The 23,651-nt window shown below is 49.2% G+C and overlaps 1 protein-coding gene across 2 annotated transcripts in view; it reads left to right on the top strand.

Moving 5' to 3' along the window:
* PEX12 (peroxisomal biogenesis factor 12) overlaps positions 1-22,982 on the top strand; it is a 128,131-nt gene extending 105,149 nt beyond the window's left edge. For both annotated transcript variants that reach the window (XM_069614915.1, XM_069614916.1), the window contains one exon: positions 21,256-22,982. In XM_069614915.1, coding sequence (XP_069471016.1) covers positions 21,256-21,655 — 400 coding nt within the window. In that variant the 3' untranslated portion in view covers positions 21,656-22,982. The remainder of the gene's footprint in view (positions 1-21,255) is intronic.
* The last annotated feature ends 669 nt before the right edge of the window (positions 22,983-23,651 follow it).

Here is a 23,651-nt window from a genome sequence, read left to right as displayed (position 1 = left end):
TTGGCTTCTTTGCCAAGTTCAGGGATGTTGGTTCCTACTAATGCTCTATATGTGTTGGTGATATTGACCCCCAGGTATACAATTTATTTTCCCGCACATTTAAAAGGAAAAGCGCATCGCAATGAGTCCAGGATGTCTGGTGGTTCTGAGATGTTTAGTCCCACCGACTTCTCATGGTCGATGCGAAAAACCTGACAGTTGCTCCAATTCCTCAAGGAGCTCAAGTAATGCAGGAAGTGAGGTTAATGGGTTCTGTAGAAAGCAAATAATATTTGCCACACATAGCACTGCTTTATGTGGGTGTTTGCCCTCCAAGTAGTGGCCCAGAGATATGGGGATGGCTGTACATTATCTGTGCTAAGAGTTCGATAACCAGGGCAAACACTATGGGTGAGAGGGGGCAGCCTTGCTGTGTATCTCTACCCAGGGAGATCAATGGTGACCTAAGGGCGTTCATTCTAATCTTAGTCGATGGGATCTGAAAATTTGCCATAATCAATTTACTAAATACTGGGCCAAATCCATATGCGGGCAAAAGAGCGTGCAAATAATCCGATGACATGTTGTCAAATGCCCGGTGGGCATCTAAGGATAAGAGGGACATACTACCCGAAATTTTGGGGGCTAGAGCAATAAGGTCAATCACCCTCCGGATGGTGTCATGGGCACTCCTGTTTTAATGAAGCCAATCTGATTATTATCAGTTATCAAAGGGAGGACTTCCCCATGCCTAGTGGCTGATATTTTACCAAATATTTTCGCATCTGTGTTTAACAGGGCCATGGGGCAATATGAGGTAAATTCTTCTGGATCTTTGCCTTGTTTCCGTAGGAGGATCGTATAGTCCGATACTTTCCCTGAGTTTATAAAAGATTTGAAAAGTTTAGTGAGGTGTGGGGTCGGTCAGCATGCCTGCAAATGTTGTAGTATTTATTTGTGAAGCCATCTGGGCCAGGGTTTTGCCCATGGGGAGGGCTTGAATTGCTGTGTGGTAATCTCTCTCAAGTAATTCCCTGATCTCTTCTGGGACATATGGGAGCTGTGCCTGCTGGAGGAACTCATGGGTGTGAGCTCGATCCCTTTGGAATGGGGCTGAGACCTTGTGAAAAAAAGTCCCCCATGACCTGCATTTTCCCTTCTTCCGTGATTACCCTTTTCCCTGTTGTATCTCTCAGTGCCCCTATAAAGTTTCGCGAGGCAGCCTTCTTTAGTTTGGCTGCCAGAAATGTGTTAGCCTTGTTCCCTCTGGAGTAGCAAAATTACTTTGTATGTAGTATTGATTGCTTGGCCTTCCCGGACAAGTGTGCCTCTAGTGCCTGCTGGGCCACTCTGAGGTCCCTTAGGGATCGCCGGCTACCCTTCACCAGGTGTTCTTTTTCCTTTTCCTGGGCTATGCTAGAGGGCTACTTATGTGCCCTTCCCCATTCCACTGAACACTTTATGATGACCCCTCGAAGAACAGCTGTTCCCGCATCCTAGATCGTCCTAGGGTCCATGTCTCCCTTGTCATTGGCCCTCATTACGACCCTGGCGGTAAGTACCGGTCATTATCGGCATGGCGCAATTACCGTGTCTGTGCTGGCAATAGACCGCTAAAAGTGGCCCATTACGAGTTCGCGGGCACAAGCTTTGCCCCATGCCGGTAATGGACTCACCGCCATGCTGCAAAATCCTGAAAAATCCCCCTTTCTGGCATCGTATGCAGTGGAAATAGCACCTCCGGCATCCTAGCCATCGGCATTAGCGGTCACCTCTAATAGCGGTCACCTCAAATACCGGAAAACGCTATTAGCGGTGACCGTAAATAAGTGGAACCGGAAGTAGCGTCATCGCACAGGAACGGGAAAGAGCACGGCGGCCATCTTTAAAAACACAATCCATTGCCATCCACCACAACCAGGAGCCATCTGACCCCCAGAACTCCCACACACCTCAACCACCACCTGTCTGAATTTAGGATGCCAAAAGTTGTAAAAAAAAAACTGGAGATCGGCTGCGCCAGGAGCGCTTCTCCTGAGAGGAGCTCACCATGTTGGTTGAGGCACTTCAGGAGCATGCAGACGTGGTGTTTGCAACTGACATGTCCCGACCAGCACTGCTGCGTAAAAAGCAGATTTGGGCATTGGTCGCCCAGAGGGTCAGTGCTGTCGGCACCACACCCCGCACACCAAAACCTACGTCTACGTGTGAGAAGCATACTGTCGGCAAACCGAAACCTTGGGATGGCGACGGGTGGAGGTGCAGAGTCGCCCCTAAAACTTCAACCATGGGAGGAGATATGTGCCTCCACCATAGGCACAGAGTCAATAGAGGGAGTCGAGGACATGGAGAGAGGAGCCCCGTCATCAGCCGATGCAGGTAGGTGTCTCTAATCAAACAATGCCAATACCACCACGATGATGTCCAGATGAACTGACAGTGCAATGATGTATATCAGGGCCCACAAGACTGCCTACAGGCAGTGCAGAGCATCACCTTGTCCACATGCATGATGCACCCCATTTGTGTTGCAACCCAAATGCCTCCATGCATCACCCACCCAAGAGTGAGACATCCTGTATGTCACTCCCCCCAATGTGTCTCATCTACCAACCCATATCAATGCAGCCACCCCAATGCATGCTCAATGCCTGTAGACCCATCACTAACCCTCTCCCTCCTTTGGTCCCCCACAGGCACACAATCAGGCACACAATCAGACAGCGCTGATGAGGACACCGGTGCAACACCAGGGAAGAAGGCCAGGGACGAGGAGGGACAACACCGGCCCTCCACTTCAAGGGGCATAGGCCAACCGCTACGACATCAGAAGGCCAAGAGCGCACCATAGGCCACAGCACCAATGTGCTCTACGTTCCCCACTATGGCGCCCACAACAGCCAGCATCACCCAAGTGTCGGCGGCAGAAGGGACTGCATCGGGTGCAAGCAGCACAATTGGTGAAACAGCTGCATCAGCAGCAATCTCTGATGATGAGGAAGGGGATGTGCTGCATGTTGCAACTCCCCCACTGGCCCCCTGCATTCCCCACACCTGTCCCCATGAATCCTGCCCGACACCAACATGCACGGGCGGTCTCCGGCTAACTCATGGCCAGCAACTCCCAGCCCCACCCCAACTGTGCCCGAGGAACATCGTATTTCGGGAACCCCTCAAACATCCACTCCAGGCCCAAACACCCAAGAGGGAATCCAGGACATTGTAAGGCGCCAGCAGCAGCTCACTGGCCTCTTGACCGAGCACATTACTGAATGTGGTAGTGTAAGGGAGGACATCCGTGAATGTGCTGCTTCCCTGAAGTCAGCAATAGGGTCATCCTCAAAGGACATATGTGCAGAACTGGCCGCAGTGCGGCACGTACTGTCTGAGATGGTGGCAGCAATGCGGGACATGCGTCTATCCGAGCAACCAAGTACATCCTCAGCTGCTAGTTCCACCAGGACCAGCCCCGTGCGCAGGTCTGGCAGGAACCTGCGCCGATCAGACAGGGGGGCACCTGGTGCTGGAAGAGGGGGATGCCAGTAGGCACAGCCTTGCATACTGGTGTCATGTGGTCCACTGGTGGACAGTAATGCACACCATGTGTTGGGGAGTTGAGGGGGGAGTGGGTGTGTTGGGGAGTCGAGGCTGGGAGTGGGTGTGTTGGGGAGTTAAGGGGGGAGTGGGTGTGTTGGGGAGTTGATGGGGAGGAGGGGAGTGGGTGTGTGGGGTGGAGGGCTTGTTCACTTAGTTATGCTTCTTCAATACACATTTTGGTTACTCATAATTCACATGTGTGGACATTGCTTATTGCGTACATGTGCTTTATTGGTTAACAGTCTACAGTGCCCATGTCCCTGACATACCCAGTGCCCCGAGTGCCATCTCCATGTAACACCCCCTGTCCATGTGTGCTAGAAACATTGGTTGATCAGAGTTTGACGCATGGCACGTCCCTCCTGTGCATCGCTGCCTCCCTGAGATGCTGCCCCATCCCCACCCTCCTCATCCTCTTCGTCAGGTGGTTGCAGTTCAGCGTCAGGGGGCAGGGACACATTCCGTCTGATGCACATATTGTGTAGCATGACAAATGCCATGACGATCTTTGCCACCTTCTCATGGCGGTACAGGAGTGCCCCACCAGACCTGCTGAGGCAGCGAAACCGTGCCTTCAAGAGGCCAAATGTCTGCTCAATCACCACACGGGTTCGTGTATGGGCATGATTATAGTCCTCCTCGTGCCTGTTCTGTGGGTTCCGGACTGGGGTAAGGAGCCATCTCTTCAAGGGATAGCCTGCATCACCTGCATGTGGACAACAATGTATGTGTAAGTCATCACATCATATGGGACCTCATTAAGTGACACCATGGCATGCATTTATTTATTAAATTCAAACCCATTTCCATGCATGAATGGAGACACAGGATGTGACTGCTTTGTGTGTATTCCTCTTATGGACTGGTTTGCATGCCATCAACTAGTAGGCGCAGGGGGGTCCAGTTCCTTGTGAGTGCTCATGCACTGTGTTAGTCCACGGCGGTTGTTTCTGTGATCTGGCAGATGTCCAGTCATTTGTATGTTTTCATCCTGGCACCGTTGATGTCCACCTCATGATGATCTCACTACGCACAACAAATGGTGTCATGCAATTCAGTTGGGCCTCTGTGTCAGTGTAGTGGTGTATTGATGTATTTGACCCTCATGTGACTCCTTTGTACGCAGTAATGGGGGACTGTCCTTTCAGTTGATGGTGTTTGGTGCTGTGTATTGGCTATAGTCATTGCTAGTAGCTGTATTTTGTTGATGGGGATGCGGTCTGATATGGTACAGTGCACATGCAGATGGTGTGGAATGGTTGTAACACTGCTTCATTTACATGGTAGGGCTGCTTACATCTTGCATTATGTGGTCAGGTGTCCGCTCCAGTCTGGGCTGCTTTGGGGTATGAGCATGCTCCATTCCCTCTGGCACTTGCAGCCAGGTGAAGTAAGCATCTCTCCCCCCATCTCAGCCAGGTGAAGTATGCATCCCTCCCCCCTCTCAGCCAGGTGAAGTATGCATCCCTCCCCCCATCTCAGCCAGGTGAAGTATGCATCCCTCCCCCCTCTCAGCCAGGTGAAGTATGCATCCCTCCCCCCATCTCAGCCAGGTGAAGTATGCATCTATACCTCAATCACCTACCCACATCACATTTCCATGCGCATAACATGCGACTCACCGAGAAGCCAGCATCTCTGCCCTGCATGTCGCTCCATGTAGCGTGGTATCGTGGAGTTCCGCAGGACCATTGAATCATGGGTTGATCCGGGGAATCGGGCACAACAATGTGTGATGATCCTGTTCGAGTCACATACCATTTACACGTTGATTGAGTGGTATAGCTTACGGTTGCGGTACGCTACATCCATGGCATGTGGGACCACCAATTCCACATGGGTGCAGTTGATGGCGCCGATGCAACCAGGTATGCCGGCCAGTGAATGGAAACCTACTTTGGTGTTTGAGATCTCCTGGGCAGACCGTGGTAAGGAAATGTTGTCGTCTGTGTGCTTGAGGAGGGCATCAAGCACTTGGTTCAGCGTACGTGAGAATAATGGTTGTGAAATGCCATGCAAGTGCCCCACTGTGTGCTGGTAGGTGCTTGTGGCCAGGAAGTGGAGCACAGACACTACCTTCAGTAGGGGGGGGGGGGTGGCGGTGCTTGTTTCAATGAGGCTGACAATGTCGTCATGTATCATGTCCACAATGGCGGTGATGGTGTCGCGGTCCAGACAGTACAGGGTGTGGATCTGGTCAGCGGTTAGGTTGAATGGATTGGCTCTGATGCGTGGGATTGGGAGCTGCCTGCGTGGTGCCACTCGCTGTGCTGGTGGGGCATGCTGGCACTGCCTTGCCCTCCTTCTCCTCCTGCGTCTCCTCTGTGCTGCCTGTTGTTATTGTTGTAGCACTTCCACTGCAATCAGGTCCTCCAGCCCAACCCAGCATTGCTAGTAGTATTGGAATCATTGTGGAGTGTGACTGGGTGTGGGAAGGGGTGGGGTGTGCTCCTTTTGTGCTTGCCCAGTCTGTATTACCTCCACCTGTGCTGATTGTGTGCACCTGTGGCAGTTGGGAACACTGCACATGGCCTTTTTTACGGGTGGTCCGCGATGGCGGTATTTGCAACATTACGGCCTTCACAAGGGCGTTAATTGCATGTCCGCGCGACTCGTAATGTTCCCCACTTTGCGCCATGCCCGTATTTACAGCATGGTTGGTTGCGTGCCCGCGCCCTTGGCGCTTTTAGCGGCACCGTTAATTACGGTGCTGCTAATAGCGCTTTATCAGGTCATAATCGGCCGGAGCGGTAAGCGATGCCGGTAATCCTTTACCGGCATTGTTTTTCACTTACCGCCAGGGTCTTAATGAGGGCCATTGTTTTGGAAATAAACCCTTATGGCTTCCTCTGTGTGTTCTCTGGGCGATGTCTGAAAATATCATGTCCTTAAGCTTCCAGGGGCCTTCTCTTGTGGGGCAGAATGGGCCAGGTCTAGTGTTAACCTGAGGGGCGAGTGATCCGATAGGCCCTTATGTGGCTGGGATCAGGGTACTAGAGATCAAAAACACATATCTAGCCTTGAAAAGCCCTTGTGAACCGCTGAGTAGTAGGTAAAATTCCTCTCATCTGGGTGGAAAAAGCTCCACTCTTCAATCAACGAGTGATCTCGCAACAGTGTTGTCATGGCATAGAAGTTGTTTCTGTCTTAAGGAGTAGGGGGCAACGATTTATCTACATAGTTAAAATCCCCCCATGATTAATTCACCTTCTGCAAATTCCGCCAGTGTGCTTGAGAACCCTGCGAGAAACTCGGCCTATTTATCATTGGTACCATATATGGCGGCTAATGTTACCTGGCGGCTATTCATGATAGTATTGAGCAGCAGGTATCTCCATTGTCTCTCAGAACCCTCACCACCCTGGCCAACATCCCCTTCCGGAACATGATGGCAACCCCCCATTTTTTAAGGCCACTTTCAGCGAAATACGCTTTTGGATATTGTTTGTTGCATAGCCGCTGTTCGTCCTTAGCTAACAGGTGGGGCTCCTGCAAGGAAACTAGTGCAACATCCAGGAAGGAAGTCTATGTAGCAGTGCCTTGAGCTTCACCGGCGAGTTTAGACTCTGCACATTTAGGTTCATGCAGGAAAGGTCAGAAGACGCCATCCTGTCCACCACCAGGATCATGTCTGGTTCCACAGGCCGTCCCTTTTTCCAAAGGGTAGCTAATATCGCATGAGCATGGTTTCTGTTGTTCATAGGATCCCCGTGTCACCAAAAAGGATAAAAAATAAAGAAAGATATGAATCCCCAAATCTGGGCAGAAATCGCCCAAAATCGCCATCTTTAACCAACCTTTAAACATTGATAACGTTTCTGAAATGAGCACAATTCCCTTGTGACATCCCTCCCCCCTGCCTTATCCTCAACCGTGGGATGATTTCTAACACAACTGCGGTACCTGTGGCCTCAAGAAAACTGGGCCCTTAAACAAGAAATGGCCTCCTGTGAGGTGAATCGCAAACGGTTATGTTCGCAAATTGTATTTTCGACATCAATCACTTGCGATTCGAGGCCCAGGAGGTGTGAGTTGAAGTCTGCAACCTTCTTGACCAGCGTCTCTTTCGTGGACTCTCTATTGTGAGGTCATGTTTTAATGCGGCAAGCATGTCTATCATGTCCTTCTTGGTGAATGAGGAGCAGGGATTGGGGGAGGCGAGTGGACTTCAGCACGGACCTCCCTAGTGGTCTTTTCTTTGTCTGGCATTCCCAGGAGTGCCTTGATGTCTCCCCCTTTTGTCTTGGGGCCCGTTTTAGACATTATTCCGGTGATGAGTCAGCGCTTGATAGTGCTAAGGTCGCCTTGTCTTCCCTCAAAGACTACTGCCCGAGTGTCTGTTTCTGTGGAGCTGCGCAGGAGGCTAGCTGTTGGGGTCCTAGAGGCAAGGAAGCTTTTCCCTATCCCAAGGTCGCTGCTGCAGAGGTGTGCTCTGGGTTCTTGTTCAGCAAGCCGGCTTTGGGCTCTCCCAGGATTCCCAACAGGGCACAAGGGTCGTTTTCAAAACCCTGGGGTCTCGGCTTTAGCTTTCATGTATGGCGGCATAGCATGGAAGGTGGAGTTAAGTAGCCCAATGGGTCCCAGGGTGTCCCATATGTATGGCTGTGTTTCAGGCTATGCTCTGGCTGGCGAAGGGGCTCGCAGTACATGCAGTATTGTATGAATGTACTAATTAACAACTATTACGTTAGAGATTAAACAAGCTCTTGCGCTGGTGTTTGCTCTGTGTACGGACCTGAAGATGCCTTTCTGGGTGCAGTGTTTCTTGAGCTCTGCCACACCAGATACCTGGAGTACTCTGCTTGGTGGTACCGTGCAGGGCTGCCGGTGCCTAATCCGCTCTTGGCCTCTGGGCTGATCTCTAGGTCCCGCCTACCGCCAGTCACCACAGAGTTCCCGGCCTGGGGTGTGATAGGCGGGTGTCGGACACAGAGGCGCTCGATTCCCCACGTCTGGATCTGAACGAGGGAGAGCACCCTGCCTTTCTTTCAGTGCCGGTTCTTCCCACTGCTCAGCCGCACCAGTCTCTCAGGCTTCCTGCGGCACTGTCCCCGGGTCCAGAGTGATGAAAGCTTCTCACCTCCAGAGGTCCCATACCCAGTCCCACTCCGGAATGTAGGGCGATCATCAGGTCTGGCAGCCGGTTGGCGGCCCTGGATCAGTCCTCGAGTTCTCTGGGCTGGGAGGCGGACACCATGTTGTTGGAGCTTGCTCGTCTCAAACTAATTTCTTCGCTGAACCCTGTCTTCAAAGCCTCAGAAATGTGCACATCTCAGTCCCTGCACGCATTGCTTCATCACATCACGGTGCGGGGAGAGTATTAACATCAGTAGTGCAGCATTTTAGGGGTTTAGGGATGTCGATCGGCGGAACCTTCAGCAGGCCGTTTACATCGAGTGTCGGTGGCCACGCTCCTGGCAGCATTGACTTTTTACAATTTTTTGGTGCTTTTCATTTTAGCCTTGCCGCATTTGGCTACTAATTGTGGCTAGTGACCAAACATGGCCATGCTGCAAGGTGTTTCGCTTGTCCTTTGGCCATCTTGTCTTTTAGCCTTCTTCCAGGCCTAGTAGGCCTGGCAAATCCTTATGTTTATTTCCAGTCCCGGGGAAAGCAGTGTATTTTGGCAGGCTAATGGAGGGCTATGTGTGTTTGCTGGCAGGATGTGGGCTGTGCCTGTCTGGTCCCAATCCATAAACTGGTTTTAGTGTGTCATTGTGTTATGCATGTGTGTTCCCGCAGTGGTCCTGATTGGATCACGGCTGGGGTGTGTGTGTGTGGGGGCTACTTCTACTATTGGCTAGTGGGAGTTTCTGCTATTACCTGGCTTTTGGGATAAGAAGACCACTGCACCCTCTCTGCAGAGATCCTGGAGAAACCTGAAGGAGCCAAGACTTCTGTCCAGCTGTAAGACCCGAAGGAGGCCTGGCGACCAACTTCTGCTGCTGTCCTGGAAGAGCTCTGTCTTGCTGGCGATCTCCAGTAGTCCTACGAGGGAGCTGCGACCCTTGAAGTGGAGGGAACCTCCATTCCTGACGTCTGCTCGGTACCCTTGTGAAGAAGAGCCTTCAGAAGTATTGTGGGACTGCCCTATGGCTGACCAGCTCTGAGTTTGGGCTACTGTGATGCCAACATCGCTGTTCCGCGTTGAGGCCTGGAACTTGGGGAATCCTCTGTTTGTCCATCAAGACTTACCTCAGCGAAATGAGTCCTAGCGTCAAGGGGATCTGAAATAGGAGGGAAAGTCTCACTGCAACAAGTCCCTTTGCGTCGCCTTGCTGCGGTGACCGCCAATCCGAAATGTCTAACCTGAGCCCAGCCTTGAGAGCGGTCCTGCACTGTGTTTTGCTTGCATTCTTCCACTGAGAGTCCTTGCACCACCCAAAGACACCGACAGGAGATCTGCTCGAACCTGCAAGCCCTGTGAATCAAGTGCTGAGGCTGAAGGCAGGAAAAGCGACCTAAACCCTTCTTCCATCGTCCTGCCAAGTCCTGTGAAGAATCGGAGTGCGCGGGGTGAGTTACAGTGGTTCTTACCTCCCCCCTAAAACTCCTCTTAAAAGTTTTGCTAGCTTTTACAGGCTTTTATAAGACTTTGGCTTTGCCATTGCTTGTTTGTGCAAGCCTTCCAAAAGCTGGGAACATTTTAGTTGATTAGTATAACTTGTTCTCTAACATTTGGAATCGTTCACTGGACCCCAGAGACCCTACCTTAATTTTTTCCAGCGTTACAAACTGTGTCTTAACTTTTCCTGATCATTTTAAGGCCCCAGACCGCTTAGCTATGGCTAATTCTCTGCGGACCTGTAGTCCATAAACTCATCTGTACTTTCGTTTACAGGGGTTTGATCTGTATTCTGCCCTACTCTAGTGTCTGTATATATGTATTCTATGTTTAGTGTTGTGTGATACTTCTACCTGATGGTAGTCATTGTTGTCTGGCCATAAATAAATAACTGTATTGTTTAATCATATTGTCTCTGTATTGTTATAAATAATGTCTAAGTGTAATTTGGGACTCCCATTTTGTGTACTCATTGTGGACCCTTTACAAGCTCACAACCTCTTGAGACTTAGCCTAGACCACTCGTCACTGCTACCTTTAACTGGTTTGGCTACAGCTTCCAGAGTTGTCCCTGTCACCAGAGCCAGCCTTAGGGGGGGGGGGGGTGAGCCGGGCGACCACCCAAGGTGCCATTAGCCCCCGCCATGCCAGCTTGGGGGAGACTTTCATGGGCTCCCCCGAGCTGGTGTAGCAGGAGAAGGTGTGGCAGGCTGACTGTTGCTGTTACATGCACCTGCAACGGCGGGCACATTTAAAATGCGCCCCTCCACCGCGGCTGCCTTCAATGACAAAAGGCTCCATTAGCACCCCACCACGCCAGTTCGGGGGAGTCTTTCAAGGGCTCACCCGAGCTGGCGTAGTGGCAGGCGGCGTGGCCGGAGCATCATTATCATTAAATGCACCTGCGGCAGCTGCCGTGCCGGAGCGAGGAGGTGAAAAAAAAAAGCCCATCCTGGCCCTGCACCCCTTCCACCCTGCTACCTGTTAACCAGGGGTGCGCGGGGTGGGGGTGCCAATTCGCCTAGGGCGTTGCTGCCTTTAAGGCCGGCCCTGCCTGTCACAATATAGGTTGGCCTTCTATACATCTGTCCCCCAGGTCAGAGTATAGAAAATCTGTCTTAACAGTGCTCCATGGTGTCTCTCAGGCCACCCAAGCTAATCCTAACACCTTTATTAAACATTACAAACTGAATGTGGATGATCCAGGGGCCATCTTGTTTGGTATTTGTGGGCTACATTCAGGAACTCACTGAGGGACTGGCGATAGCATGAATTCCGTTCACTTTAGAATTGGTGATGATTCTTTGAGCTAGCTTTATCAAGCCGTACCATCAAATGTTCTGCTCGAAATGCATGTCACTGTCTTTTCAAAGCAGTCTTCTGAGAGTTAATGACTTAATTGAAACTTACCGGTGTAATGAAATTGTTTTAACAAGTTTGCCTGCACCCACACAATTTATAAGCACTATGCCTGTCCTTCGCAGAAGTCCTTTTAAAAACCAGCATTTGCAAAGCCAACAGTTTTAGATTGTGTAGAAGTATTAGGCATTTGCCAGGCACTGCTTTTATGCCTAGGTACTTGCACCATTTGACATATGCTACCTTTGATGGCTAGTTCATTCCACTACGGCAGTGCCTGGAAAATGCATTTCCCATGCTTACACAAAAGCCAAACTGTTGGCATTGCCAATGCTTGCTTTTTTATATTTATATGCAAGGAAAGGCGAGTGCACACATCCCACGAACTGGGCTGCACCACCATGTAATTTTCTGTCCTGCTGCCAGTTTTTTCTTTCGTGACCCAGGCACACCATACGGGCCTGTCGTCTCTGCCATCCCTTCGGCCTCCTTCCCTGTCTGCCCACCAGTCGCCAACCGGTTCACATGACCCGAAACATTTTTCACAGCAAAGCAGAAAAGGCGAGCTGTGTGTGTGTGGGGATGGGTGTGTATGTGTGGTGGGGGTGCAAGGATGGTGGGGGGTTGTGGCCCAGGCACGCCACACCAACCGATCTTCTCCACCATGCCCTCCTATTCCTTCGGTCTCCCCCTCCCCCAGCGCCCTCCTACCCTCTGCCAGAGCGGACAGAAAGCCGGTTCACGTGACACAGAACACCCATAACCATTACACCTGCAGGGCAGCTTTTCCCGGGCAGTCGGTGAAGAGCACAGGATAAGGGTGCATTTGTGTTCGTCTGGCGCACTAGCTCTGCACTGCAACTCTCTGCCGAACCATGGGACCACAGAGTAGGAGGTAAGGGATGTTGTAATATGCTGACATTAAATATTTTGGCACCTTTGCATTTTACCGCTGCAGGGTTCTGCCTGTGGGAATCTTTCCGCTGGTAATCCTTATTACCACTTTTAAATTATTACCATTTAAATGTTTGCCACTGTGAAGGTTTTGCAGCTTCGAATCTTGCCACTGTGAATCTCGGCCTCTAGGGTGTTACCGGGCACTGTGCCTTTAAGGCATGGCCGCACCAGGCAAGGTGGGCGTGTATAATGACTTTGGGCAGAGGGAGGAGGAAATGAGCCCAGCGGCTTGTTCCTGTTGAATGTTAAATAAAGAAGGTTCTGTTAACCTCCGGCTGCGTGTCCTCCTTCCTGTAGAAGTGGCCGATCCCACCCAACATCTGGCGACGAGGATCTCTCCACGAACGGGCCAGAGTCCTCCTTTCACGGGTGATTCCCACTGCGCGGTCCTCCTCCACAGTGCCGTCAGTGATCACACCGGGCCGCCATCATCCTCCACGTGAGCTCCTCCTCTGCAGCGCGGCCGGTGATCCCACCGGGCCGCCATCATCCTCCACGTGAGCTCCTCCTCCGCAGCGTGGCCGGTGATCCCACTGGGCCGCCATCCTCATACCTACGTGCTCACGCAACAAGCAACTGGCGGCCTCATAGAGGCGTACACCTCCGCCATAAAACACAGTTACTGCAACAATCCACCCACGTACCTGGGGGTAGAACTGGCACACTACGCAAGCGGGCATCCGTTCAAGAAAGAAGAAGGCCCACTCGCCATTGCTCCAATGTACAGCCTGCATCATTTGTGCCTGCCTCAACCACAAGAGCACGCCTCTGACCCTGCAGGCCTCGTGGCAGAGGCCTTGAGAGGGCTAAGACATTAACACCTGCACACCAGCCCGAATCCTGGCTCACACATACAATGTGTCAAGTGGCATCCCCTGAGTGCCCGGCTTTTCCACCAACTGGGGCCGGCTGGTACCGGTTGCAGCTACCTGGACATACCCTAGTGTTCATCTTGCGACAGCCCACGTTGCCTAGCCAGGGAGGCTACACAAACCCTTATTTGATTGCACAACGCATCTCCCACCTGCGGCTGCCCAGCTCCTGAACAGCCTCCAACCACCATGAGCAACCCACCGTCACTGCAACCAGTCCGCAGCATGAAATCCATTCAGCTGCACATGCCCCTCCCGTTCTCCATGACGCCACAGGCCAACAAAGGACCGCGATGGACAGAGTGGATGGGGGACTTCTACCACTTCGTCAGAGGTTCTGGGGATGGTGACTCACCCCATCTGCGCAACGTCGTCCTCAATCTGGTGGGGGGGAGGTGAAAACGATCGTCAAGACCATTCCCCTCTCTAATCACCGCACTGGACAGGCTGCTTGTCATCGAACCCAATCGGGATTGTGAGAGGTACCTTTTCAATCAATGCACGCAAATGCCGCAAGAGACCGTGGACGAATACATAACTCGCCTGAGGGCCCCTTTGACCCAAAGGGGCCCACTGTCAGTTTGATGCGTTCCCCCTGGATGAGGCCATCCGGCTATGCATCATTGAAGGCTGTTTATCACCCACGCAAAAAAAACAATGGCTAAAGAAGCCCCTTACGATCCCAGAAGTAAGTGAGCTGGCCAGCTTATTCGAAAGGGTCGGCGCCCAAGCAGCATCAATGATGGGCACACCCACAGCAAAGCAGGACACCACCAAACTCCTTGCTGCAGTTCAACAACACACTTCGCGGCCAGGAGAAAGAAGCAATACCCCATACATACAATTCAACACACAAGTGCCTCAGCAACAACGACAGTGCTACCAATGTGGCATGGCATTTCCGCACTCTGGGTCCTGCCTGACCCTGTCGGAAAGCTGTGCCAACTGCAGGAGAGAGGATCACTTCCAGTCCGTCTGCAGGGAAGGCAAGCCGTTCCTCGCCATGAGGGCCCAAATGCCTGCCAGACTCCCCTATCGGCCACCACAACCTCAACAGTTCCAGCAGAGATTCTATCAACCTGGGCCCCGAAGGTATGTCTGGGCTGTTGACGAATACCACTATCAAGATTACCCCCAAGGTTATGCGTACCACGAACAAGCGCCTCAACTGACGGGCGAATATGATGACCCCCCCCCCCCACCCCCAGAGGGCTTCTATGCTTCCATACCCACTACAAGCGACTTGTATTATGACCTGTCAGCACACGACAAATACGTCAACCTCGTCCAAGACAGCGCAGAGGCCAGGGAAGCCCCACCGATCCGAGTCATGACGGGCAACAGCCTTTTTCACTTTTTTAGTAGACTCTGGCGCCACGTTAAACATCATGGGCGAGCAGGAATAACTGAAGATCCCAGACAAACCGGCACTCGACCAAACACATTTGAGGATATTCCAATGGGGCGCAGCCATGCCTCTACAAGCCATCAGCCATTTCAGACGCCGTCTCCTCCTCAATGGACGGCAAACAGACACGACCATCCACGTCATCCGATGTCCCACAAAAGGCTGATGCCTCCTCAGTTACCACACAGCCTCATGCCTGGGACTCATTGACATTCATGTTGGATGAGATGACGTGATAACTTCCGCTGCCACTGACCAATGGCGGGATGATACCATGAAGGCCATTGCTGCTGATGGCCCCCAAACCCTCATTTACAAAAGCGACATCGTGAAAATGTTCCCCCAGTTATGCACAGGGTTGGGAAGACTGAGAGGACCCCCTATCAAGTTGCACATTGAGCCCTCAGTCAGACCGGTCCCGCAACATCCTAGGAGAGTGGGATTCCACCTGCAAGAGGCAGTTTCCAGGGAGCTTGACCAACTACTCTCCGATGGCATCATTGAGCCAGCTGCGGGACCCAAACTATGGGTCTCACCCCCTAGTCATTTTACCGAAGGAAGGAGGAAGACTACGGCTGTGTATTGACATAAGGGTGGCCAACACCGCCATCCAGAGGGAGAGACATCCGGGTCCATGCATTGAGGACATGATTGTGCAACTTGACAATGCTTGCATGTTCTCCAAGCTTGACCTGATACAAGGGTACCATCAACTGGGGCTGCATCCTGACTCCAGGGGGATAACGACGTTCGCTACCCATGAAGGACTGTTCTGGTACCGGAGGTTAAACTTCGGCATCTCCTCAGCGGCAGAGATTTTTCAGGAGGCTGTCAGACAGATCGTTAGGCCAATCACTGGCACCCTGAAATATAGCGATGACAAAGTGATCACGAGGAACAGCTCCCCGTTAAAGCACTACATCAAAAGTCTCCCCCGCCGGAACCAGAGCCGATGTGGAGAGAGCCACGAGATGATCTGCGGATCCCACCGGGAGGGGATGCAAGTCAAGGAGAAGCCACAGGCGATTGCTCGGAAGAGAGAGACACCGGTGACCGCCAAGCTCGGCCGCAGAGAGTAACAAAGAAGCCGTTGCGTTGGGTCGAAGAATGCTAACCCGGAGGTTTGAACATTTGTCTGTCGGTGGTGTTACCGGGCACTGTGCCTTTAAGGCATGGGCCCACCAGGCAAGGTGGGCGTGTACAATGACGTTGGGCAGAGGGAGGAGGAAATGAGCCCAGCGGCTAGTTCCTGTTGAATGTTAAATAAAGAAGGTTCTGTTAACCTCTGGCTCCGTGTCGTCCTTCCTGTAGAAGCGGCCGATCCCGGCCAACATAGGAAGTGTGTCACTGTGAGTTTTTACCACTTTGAATTTTGCTGCTGAGAATTTTGCCACTGTGAATTTGCCAACTTGAATTATTGACACTTTAAGTATTGACACTGTGAGTCTCGCCTTTATGAACTTTGCCACTGTGACTTTTGCTGCTTTTAACTTTGCCAAATATGAATCTTGGGACTCCCCCACCATGAGGATGTGTAACCACCACAGGGAGTCTTTCACCCTGTGAACCATTGCCCTTATGAGGCCTTGACAATGTCAATCGCTGCCACTATGAACCTATCGCCGTAGTGAGCCATTTGCCACTGCGAGATTCTACCATTACCGGTTTTTGTGCCATAATTTCCAGTTTATATAGCTACCCTGATAGTAGCGTACAGGGACGGTAAACCACAGCAAACGCTTTACGTACTGCAAGACTATCATTCAGATAGTTGACGCACAGCTAACCTCAGCACTAATAGTTCTCTGACCTACAAAAGTCATAGGACACCCATAACTACAGCAATGTCCTGATATAATAAGGGCAAACTACCAAGGATGGAGAACAAAGCAAGGAATAGAAAAGACACCACACTTCCACCAAACAAGAACCACCATTCAGAGTTCATAATACTTCTAAACCACCAGCAACCCCGATTAAAGGCACTAAATAGCCAGACTAAAATAACAGCAAAGACATCATACATCTCATGCTTCCTCTCCACCTACAAACCAGCCATATAAGAAATAAAACAATCGACAAAAAAGCACCCAGGTACCATCAGAGAAAACTCAGCTACACTACCCAGAACAAATGCTCCACCCCAACACACATTACCCCCCCAATGCAGACAATTCTAACCTAAAGACACCTGTAAGAATAGGAGCAAAACTGGAATCCCCCGTAACAAACACTCCTTCCAAAGCGTGAGTTTGGGAAACGTGCTACTCGTACAATCAACCGCCTAACTTCAACAATACAAAACAGAGAGACCCATTACACAACCTACTGGAACTCATTAATGAGACAACAAATGATCCAACCACACTCTTGAGAAGCAACCACCTCCACCCAACTGGCATACAGCCCACACATCCCACCCTCACCGGACCACCAGAAAAAGCATTCAACAGCTAGTCATCCTAAACACTACATTGCAGCCTGTTCCATGTACGGTCTATGGCAAAGCATAAACAGAAATGTACGACCCCCTCACACCCTATGTGAAGGTGGGACTGATGCCCTCTTCCTCACAGAAACATGGCTATTAGACAACCACAAAGTAATTGCTCAAAAAGCCATACCCAGCAACTACAAACTAATAGTCTAACAGAGAAGGCAGAAGAGAAGGAGAAATCGATGTGGGACATGCAAAAACCAAATTTGCTCCACTTCTTACTTTCAACAGACATGGAAGACTGTAAATCACTTTTTGTCGACCTCAAACTCGGCGAACAATTCAACATACTCATCCTTCTTATCTACAGACTGCCCACTTACAATTCAGACTTCGCCACAAAACATCATCGTTCGCGAAGATTTCAACATCTGATTTGAAAGTGAAAATGAAACCACAATTAACTCCTGGAAACACTCCATCTCAAACAAATGGTTAACAGACCCACTCACAGAGCTGGACACACCCTCTGCACAATCTTCTGCAAGGATGGACTCTCAACTACTGCCCCACTGTACCAATAATATGTAGCAACCATCATATGATCCCATTCACAATCAGAACCCTAACCTGTACAAGCAACCAACGACAAACAAAAGAAACTGAAAACAGCTTAATCTAGAAAAATTAACACAACTACTGAAACCACCAAACCCAATAACTCCCAGCTAAACAAAGCCAAACACAGTTTAAGAGAACCTCCAAACCTGCATCACAGATGCGTTACAATAATTGGCACCCTTAAACATTCAAAACCACACCAAAAAAATAAAGGCCTCACTGATACAAACACCTGGATGGTAAACGGCCTTAAACTAAACCCAACCAAAAACGGAAATAATAACCACACGAGACAACATCCTAACAGACATCACTCATCTGTACCCTGAGTATGGGAACTCAACTGTACCCACAACAGTGATTAAAAAAAAAAAAAAAGAAATTGGGTATTCTCATGAATAGTGGTTGCACCGTGAAACCACAGGCCCATGCATTAGCAAAAAAGAAATGTATACCATCTTCGACTAGTAATAAGGCTCTTGCCTCAAGTTCCCACACCAAACCCTCATCATTTGCTTGGCATTATCAAGAGTAGACTATGCAAAACATCTCTACTTAGGAATGCCCGAACACCTCACCAAAAAAACTACAACGCATTCTAAACACAGCAGCATGACTGCTCCTCAGACTAAATTGAAGAGATCACATCACTCCAGCCCTGACAAGTCTACATTGTCTACCAGTCACGAAACAAATCAATTTCGAAGCCCTCTGCATTGCTAATGGATCACTACACCGACAAGGAGCACAATTCCACCAAGTAAAGATCAACCGATAACAACCAAGAAGAAATGTAAGATCTGGCACTGATGTCCAAATAGAAACAAAATACTACGAGTAAATCGGGTCTGAAGCCTACCTAATCCTCAGGAAACGGCTAAAAACTTGGTTATTGCACTCTGCGGGATAAAACTGATCAACAACAACTACACTATGATCATCCTTACGGGGCGGCCACTTCAAAACTCATACAATACCCAAACAACATCCACTAAGGTAGTGAAACTCGGCCCCCAAGTGAATGAACAACCGACCGTTTCCTTACCTCTCGGACCGAGGCTTCAGAAATGCGCTCACAAGTTTGCCTAATGGATCAAGAGAACCCAGGAAACCCAATAACCCATTGCCCAGGCGCAGCCCCTCTAGTAAGTGCTCACTCCAGCAACAGCTTACAGTCCACTACACCCTAATCTCTGCTATACAACCATTCCTTACATGTAGTCTTGCCCCAGCGCTCCAATCACACACCAACAAAAAGGTGCATGCCCTACAAAAAGAAAGCAGCAACATAGCTAGCTGCACGATATCCAGAGACCATCCAAAAACCTACTAACCATTTCCTTTTCTCTACTACCCTCCCTCATCACACACTTACCCAGATAGCTAGCAAACCACCAGTGATTACTTTTCTGGAAAAAATGAGTCATTAATAGAAGGTGTGATAATAACTAATTTCTAAATAATGAGGGTAAAAAACATCGAATCATTTGAATATTGAAGTGCATGTAAAAATTAAGATTTGCACGTTGGAATTTTATTTAAAAAATGTGTCTAGATAGAGTGCAGTAAAAAAAAGGAAAAAAGGAAGGACTATGGGAGGCTTTAAGGGAAGAAGAGGGAAAGAGATATGGGGGAGTAACCCCCTGTTAAGAGGTATTTGTAGGTAAGGTGTTGATGGTATTTGTGTGGGGTAAGGGCAAGGACAGGAAACAACCGTACACAAATGTTCCGAATGCAAATGCTTTATTGGACGGACCACTAGATGGCACTCTGATGCAGAAATTAAGCACAGTGAAAGGGGTAACTCGATATTGTTTCAATAGTTGTTTGCGGATCGTTAAATAGCCATCTTGGGGTTTTAAGAATGCTAAAGTCACATATAACCGAACCACTCTGCTAAAACACCTAGAGGACACATCACTCTTAAACCAACTCACAAACCCCAACAGCTTCCAAAACCCTGCAAAACAAATACTGGACGACGCTCAACCATAAACTATAAGCATCCAGCTTACAAAACGGACTCAAAAGAGCACAGACGCCAGTTACTCCTTTTTCTACACACATCAACAGCTGAGCACAACACCTGTGTTATCCCTCTCCTACCTAACCAACCCAGCCCACTTTACCTTACAGAGCTACGAGAGCGCCTGGAAACCATAGTGCACTGTATAATTCAACTTAACCTAACTATTCTGTACGGCCTAGTACTTCAGTGCATTGCCCAGTAATCCAGATTTATATTTGCAGGAAAGTCGCTTGAGGTTGGGCAAATGTTTATTATTGCCGGTCACTCATTTCCTCTTTAGGTGCTGCTATGCACCCAGCCTCCCATCCCCCCCCCCCAGTAAAGAACTCGGGCGTGCCACTACTGTGGTGGTGTAGGCATTGCCGGCCCTATTTCTCTCCATGGTGCTCACAAGGTGTTTCTTTTTACACATGCCACTTGTGTTTCTTCTCAAGGTTTCTTTTCACAGTGCTTTTCACCATCATGGCGCATACTTTACCCATTGTTATTTTCTTGAGGACTACAAATATCTTACAGGAGTGACCGCGCAATAATGTGCCAGGTTTTGGGGAGGCACTTTTTTCCTTGTCCTTATTTCTTCCATCTGTTCGCCTCTTCTCTGCCCCTCCTCACTGGCTGTTAGTGTTTGAGGTTGATGATGAGCTGAAGAGCTCCCCGCGCCATATAAGTGGCGGCCAACGTCCGACTGCACCAAGCATTGATTTTGTAGCAAGCAACAGGTTTTCATTAAATACCTTGATTAAAGCGAAAAGCGACAGCGTCTTGAAAGTTAATTGAAATAACTGACAGTACATGGGGCTCATACTATTTACTAAGAAAATAAATCTTGTGTGGCTTCTACTTATTAAACATCATCCCCTTACACTCTCACCCCTTCCTCCTGTAGCTTTGGAAAGTAAGATGCAAGATTGTTATCCATTGTTAAAGTTTATCAGCATTGGATCAAAGGGTGTTGCCTGATGATATGATATGTCATTTTTAACGCGCCTATACACAAGTGTTTCAAGCGCGACGAGACAAGGAAGGGCGAACAGAGGGAGGACAGAGACCGCGATCTTACTAGGCCAAGTGACATTGAGATCGTGCAAGGGGAATGGGAGGGGGCAGTGCTGTGCATGGGATCAAAACAATAACACGAAGTGCGGCCAGCAGGTGCAAGGGTAAGTGCAGACAGCGGTTACAGATGCAAGTGCAAGGGTTGCCGGGAGGCAGTGCGGGTGTGCAACTGGGCGGGTAGAGACCTGGGCCCGAAATCAGAGGGTAGCCAGGTGTCCAGTGCAGTAAATGCTCTGTAAACATCAGTGATACTCGTAAACATCTAATTACATTCATGTTGCAATTCATTTTTCTATGGTAAATGCATGTGTGTGGCAGCCTGTGATTCCTTAGTACAATGGGTTGTTTACACGCTGTTGTTGTTTTCTACCACAGCATCCACAAGAGGTTGAAATCGGCCTTCAAGAAGGCGGCAGGCGGGGCAGCCATATCCATCTCAACCGGCCTCTCGGTGGGTGTTTTCTTTCTGCAGTTCTTGGATTGGTGGTACTCATCAGAAAACCAGGAGACCCTAAAGTCTCTGATGGCCCTTCCAACGCCTCCAGCACCTGCCCACTTCACCCAGGATACCTATTCGCCACTGCTGCCTAAACTGAAGACAGTCTGCCCACTGTGCCGCAAAATCCGTGTCAACGACACAGCCCTTGCCACTTCTGGCTATGTCTTCTGCTACCGCTGTGCCTATTTTTACGTGAAGCACCATCAGCGCTGCCCTGTGACTGGCTACCCCACGGAGATGCAGCACCTCATCAAGCTTTACTCTCCTGAGAGCTGAACAGGCAAACATAGGACCCCCCTCTGGCCCCGTTTTCACAGCAGTTAGAACTCTCTCGATGGTTTCATTTTTTAACTGTTTCATGTCCAGACGTGAAAGTGGCATCTGTCATATTGGGCCACTGAAGGCTATTAGTGAATACTCGGAGTTTGACAACTGATATTTGAACTCCCTAGGAGGGGGGCTCATACTTTTGTAACACATTTGTAATTCGCCTGGGGTAGTGTAGTTCATGGGTAGTGCAGTTCATCTGTTACTTAACCAAGACAAATGATTTAAAAAAGGAAACTGCTAGCCTTTGAAGTAGGTGGTGTTTAAGGCTTAATGCTGGGACGCTAGCGATATAGGAGGTATCCTGGGGAGGACAAAAGCTCATGATTAGACAATCACTAATAATGTCATATGAATTTTCATTTAGCAAAATCTTTGATCCGACAACTTAACATGGTAGTCGTCTAATCATGGACTCAAGGCAGCTTCAGAGTTTGAACCCTTCGGCAATTGATAGAAGCAATAACCTCTTATTTAAAAAATTTCAGCGCCTCTTTACATTGGAGTGTGAAGTTTTGAATGGGTTAAACTCGCCATGGCAAATTTGGTTCCCTGGCTGTAAAAATGGCATGGGGGGGGTTTCTAGCCAATCTGACAGTGATATTCCACATCCATTGTGCTTGGCCAAACTGTTTTGGGTGCATTCATCGCAATCTGCTTTTTTGATGTCTGCCGCAAGTGCCTTTTGACAGTGCAGGCACCATGTCCTCTCTGAACAGCAAGGGAAGAGATTTTACTTGGCACTCCAGAATAGTTTTGCCAGTGCAGGACCAATCAGTAGTCAAAACTGACAGCCTGTTTGGTTATCCTCATCTATCAGAATGAAGGAAAGGGCTCATAGGGCAACAAAAAGTGATCTGGGGCTCATTACTGAATAGTGGATGCAGCACACAATAGATTAGTCTGTATTATGGAAATAAAAATATGGTATTAAATGAGGTTTTATAGTTTGTAGGAAGAATGACGTGTGATGATCCAACATTTAAGGCACTTTGATGTAAGGCCATGTTGAGACATTTTCAATGGTGTTCAGTCGGACATGAGGCTCAGCTACTGACCTATGAAACTGGAGAGATGGCTGGGCAGAGCCACGAAGAGTGATCTATTGCACTTCAAAAGCATCTCACTACCAGTCACCCGCTTAACACCTCGGATTGTAACTAACCAAATCAAAACTCGCTCTAGGAGTCGTATGACGACACATTGTAGAGCCTTTTATTTTTAATCATTGATGCTGACAGTGTTTTATGCACTTAATAAAAAGTCCAAAGAAGAATTGAGTGTTTTTTTTTCTCCAGTGTTTCCATTCTAAAGGGATCAAATCCTCCTTTTTACATCTTTCATTCCTGGCTCTGGTCCCATGTGCTGGATCGTGTACTTACAAGAATGTTGTTTATTAGAATTATCCACAAAGATACCATTACAAATCGTAAGAATTATGTGAGGAGAAAGAATAACATGATGTCCATTTTATATCATAGTTTTCAGCTGATATGAATGTTAATTCGAACACAACACATACATGATGGACCAGAATTCCACCACCAATAATGTAAATTAGAATGCATCTCTGGTCGCCTTCCAACTGAAGTCACCATCAACCAACTGGTAATGAAGTTGAGGTTGAGCTACATAAGTTGATGGATCCATAGTGGTAAACTGGAATAGATATTGGATGAACTAAACAATTGAAAGAGCGCTGGTAGGAGTCTGTTTTGTAGAAAAGAATGTGTGACGCTTGCAGGGAATGTGTCCCTTCTCCCCAGGGGGGAACCACCCCTTTCCGGACCACGGAGGTGAGCCCATAGGGCAATGTGAGGCATCAGAAATTATAGCTGGACACAAGATTGTCATGATTTTGTCAAATATATTTATTAAATGAAAATGGGTTGGAAAAATGCCTCTCTGACTCTATGCTAAAGAGGAGTTTCCCTACCTATAAACC

Source organism: Ambystoma mexicanum, chromosome 9 (assembly GCF_040938575.1).
Source record: "Ambystoma mexicanum isolate Mex_15411 chromosome 9, UKY_AmexF1_1, whole genome shotgun sequence".
In the NCBI taxonomy this organism is placed as follows: Eukaryota; Metazoa; Chordata; class Amphibia; order Caudata; family Ambystomatidae; genus Ambystoma; species Ambystoma mexicanum.
This window is presented reverse-complemented; position numbering and strand designations above follow the sequence as displayed.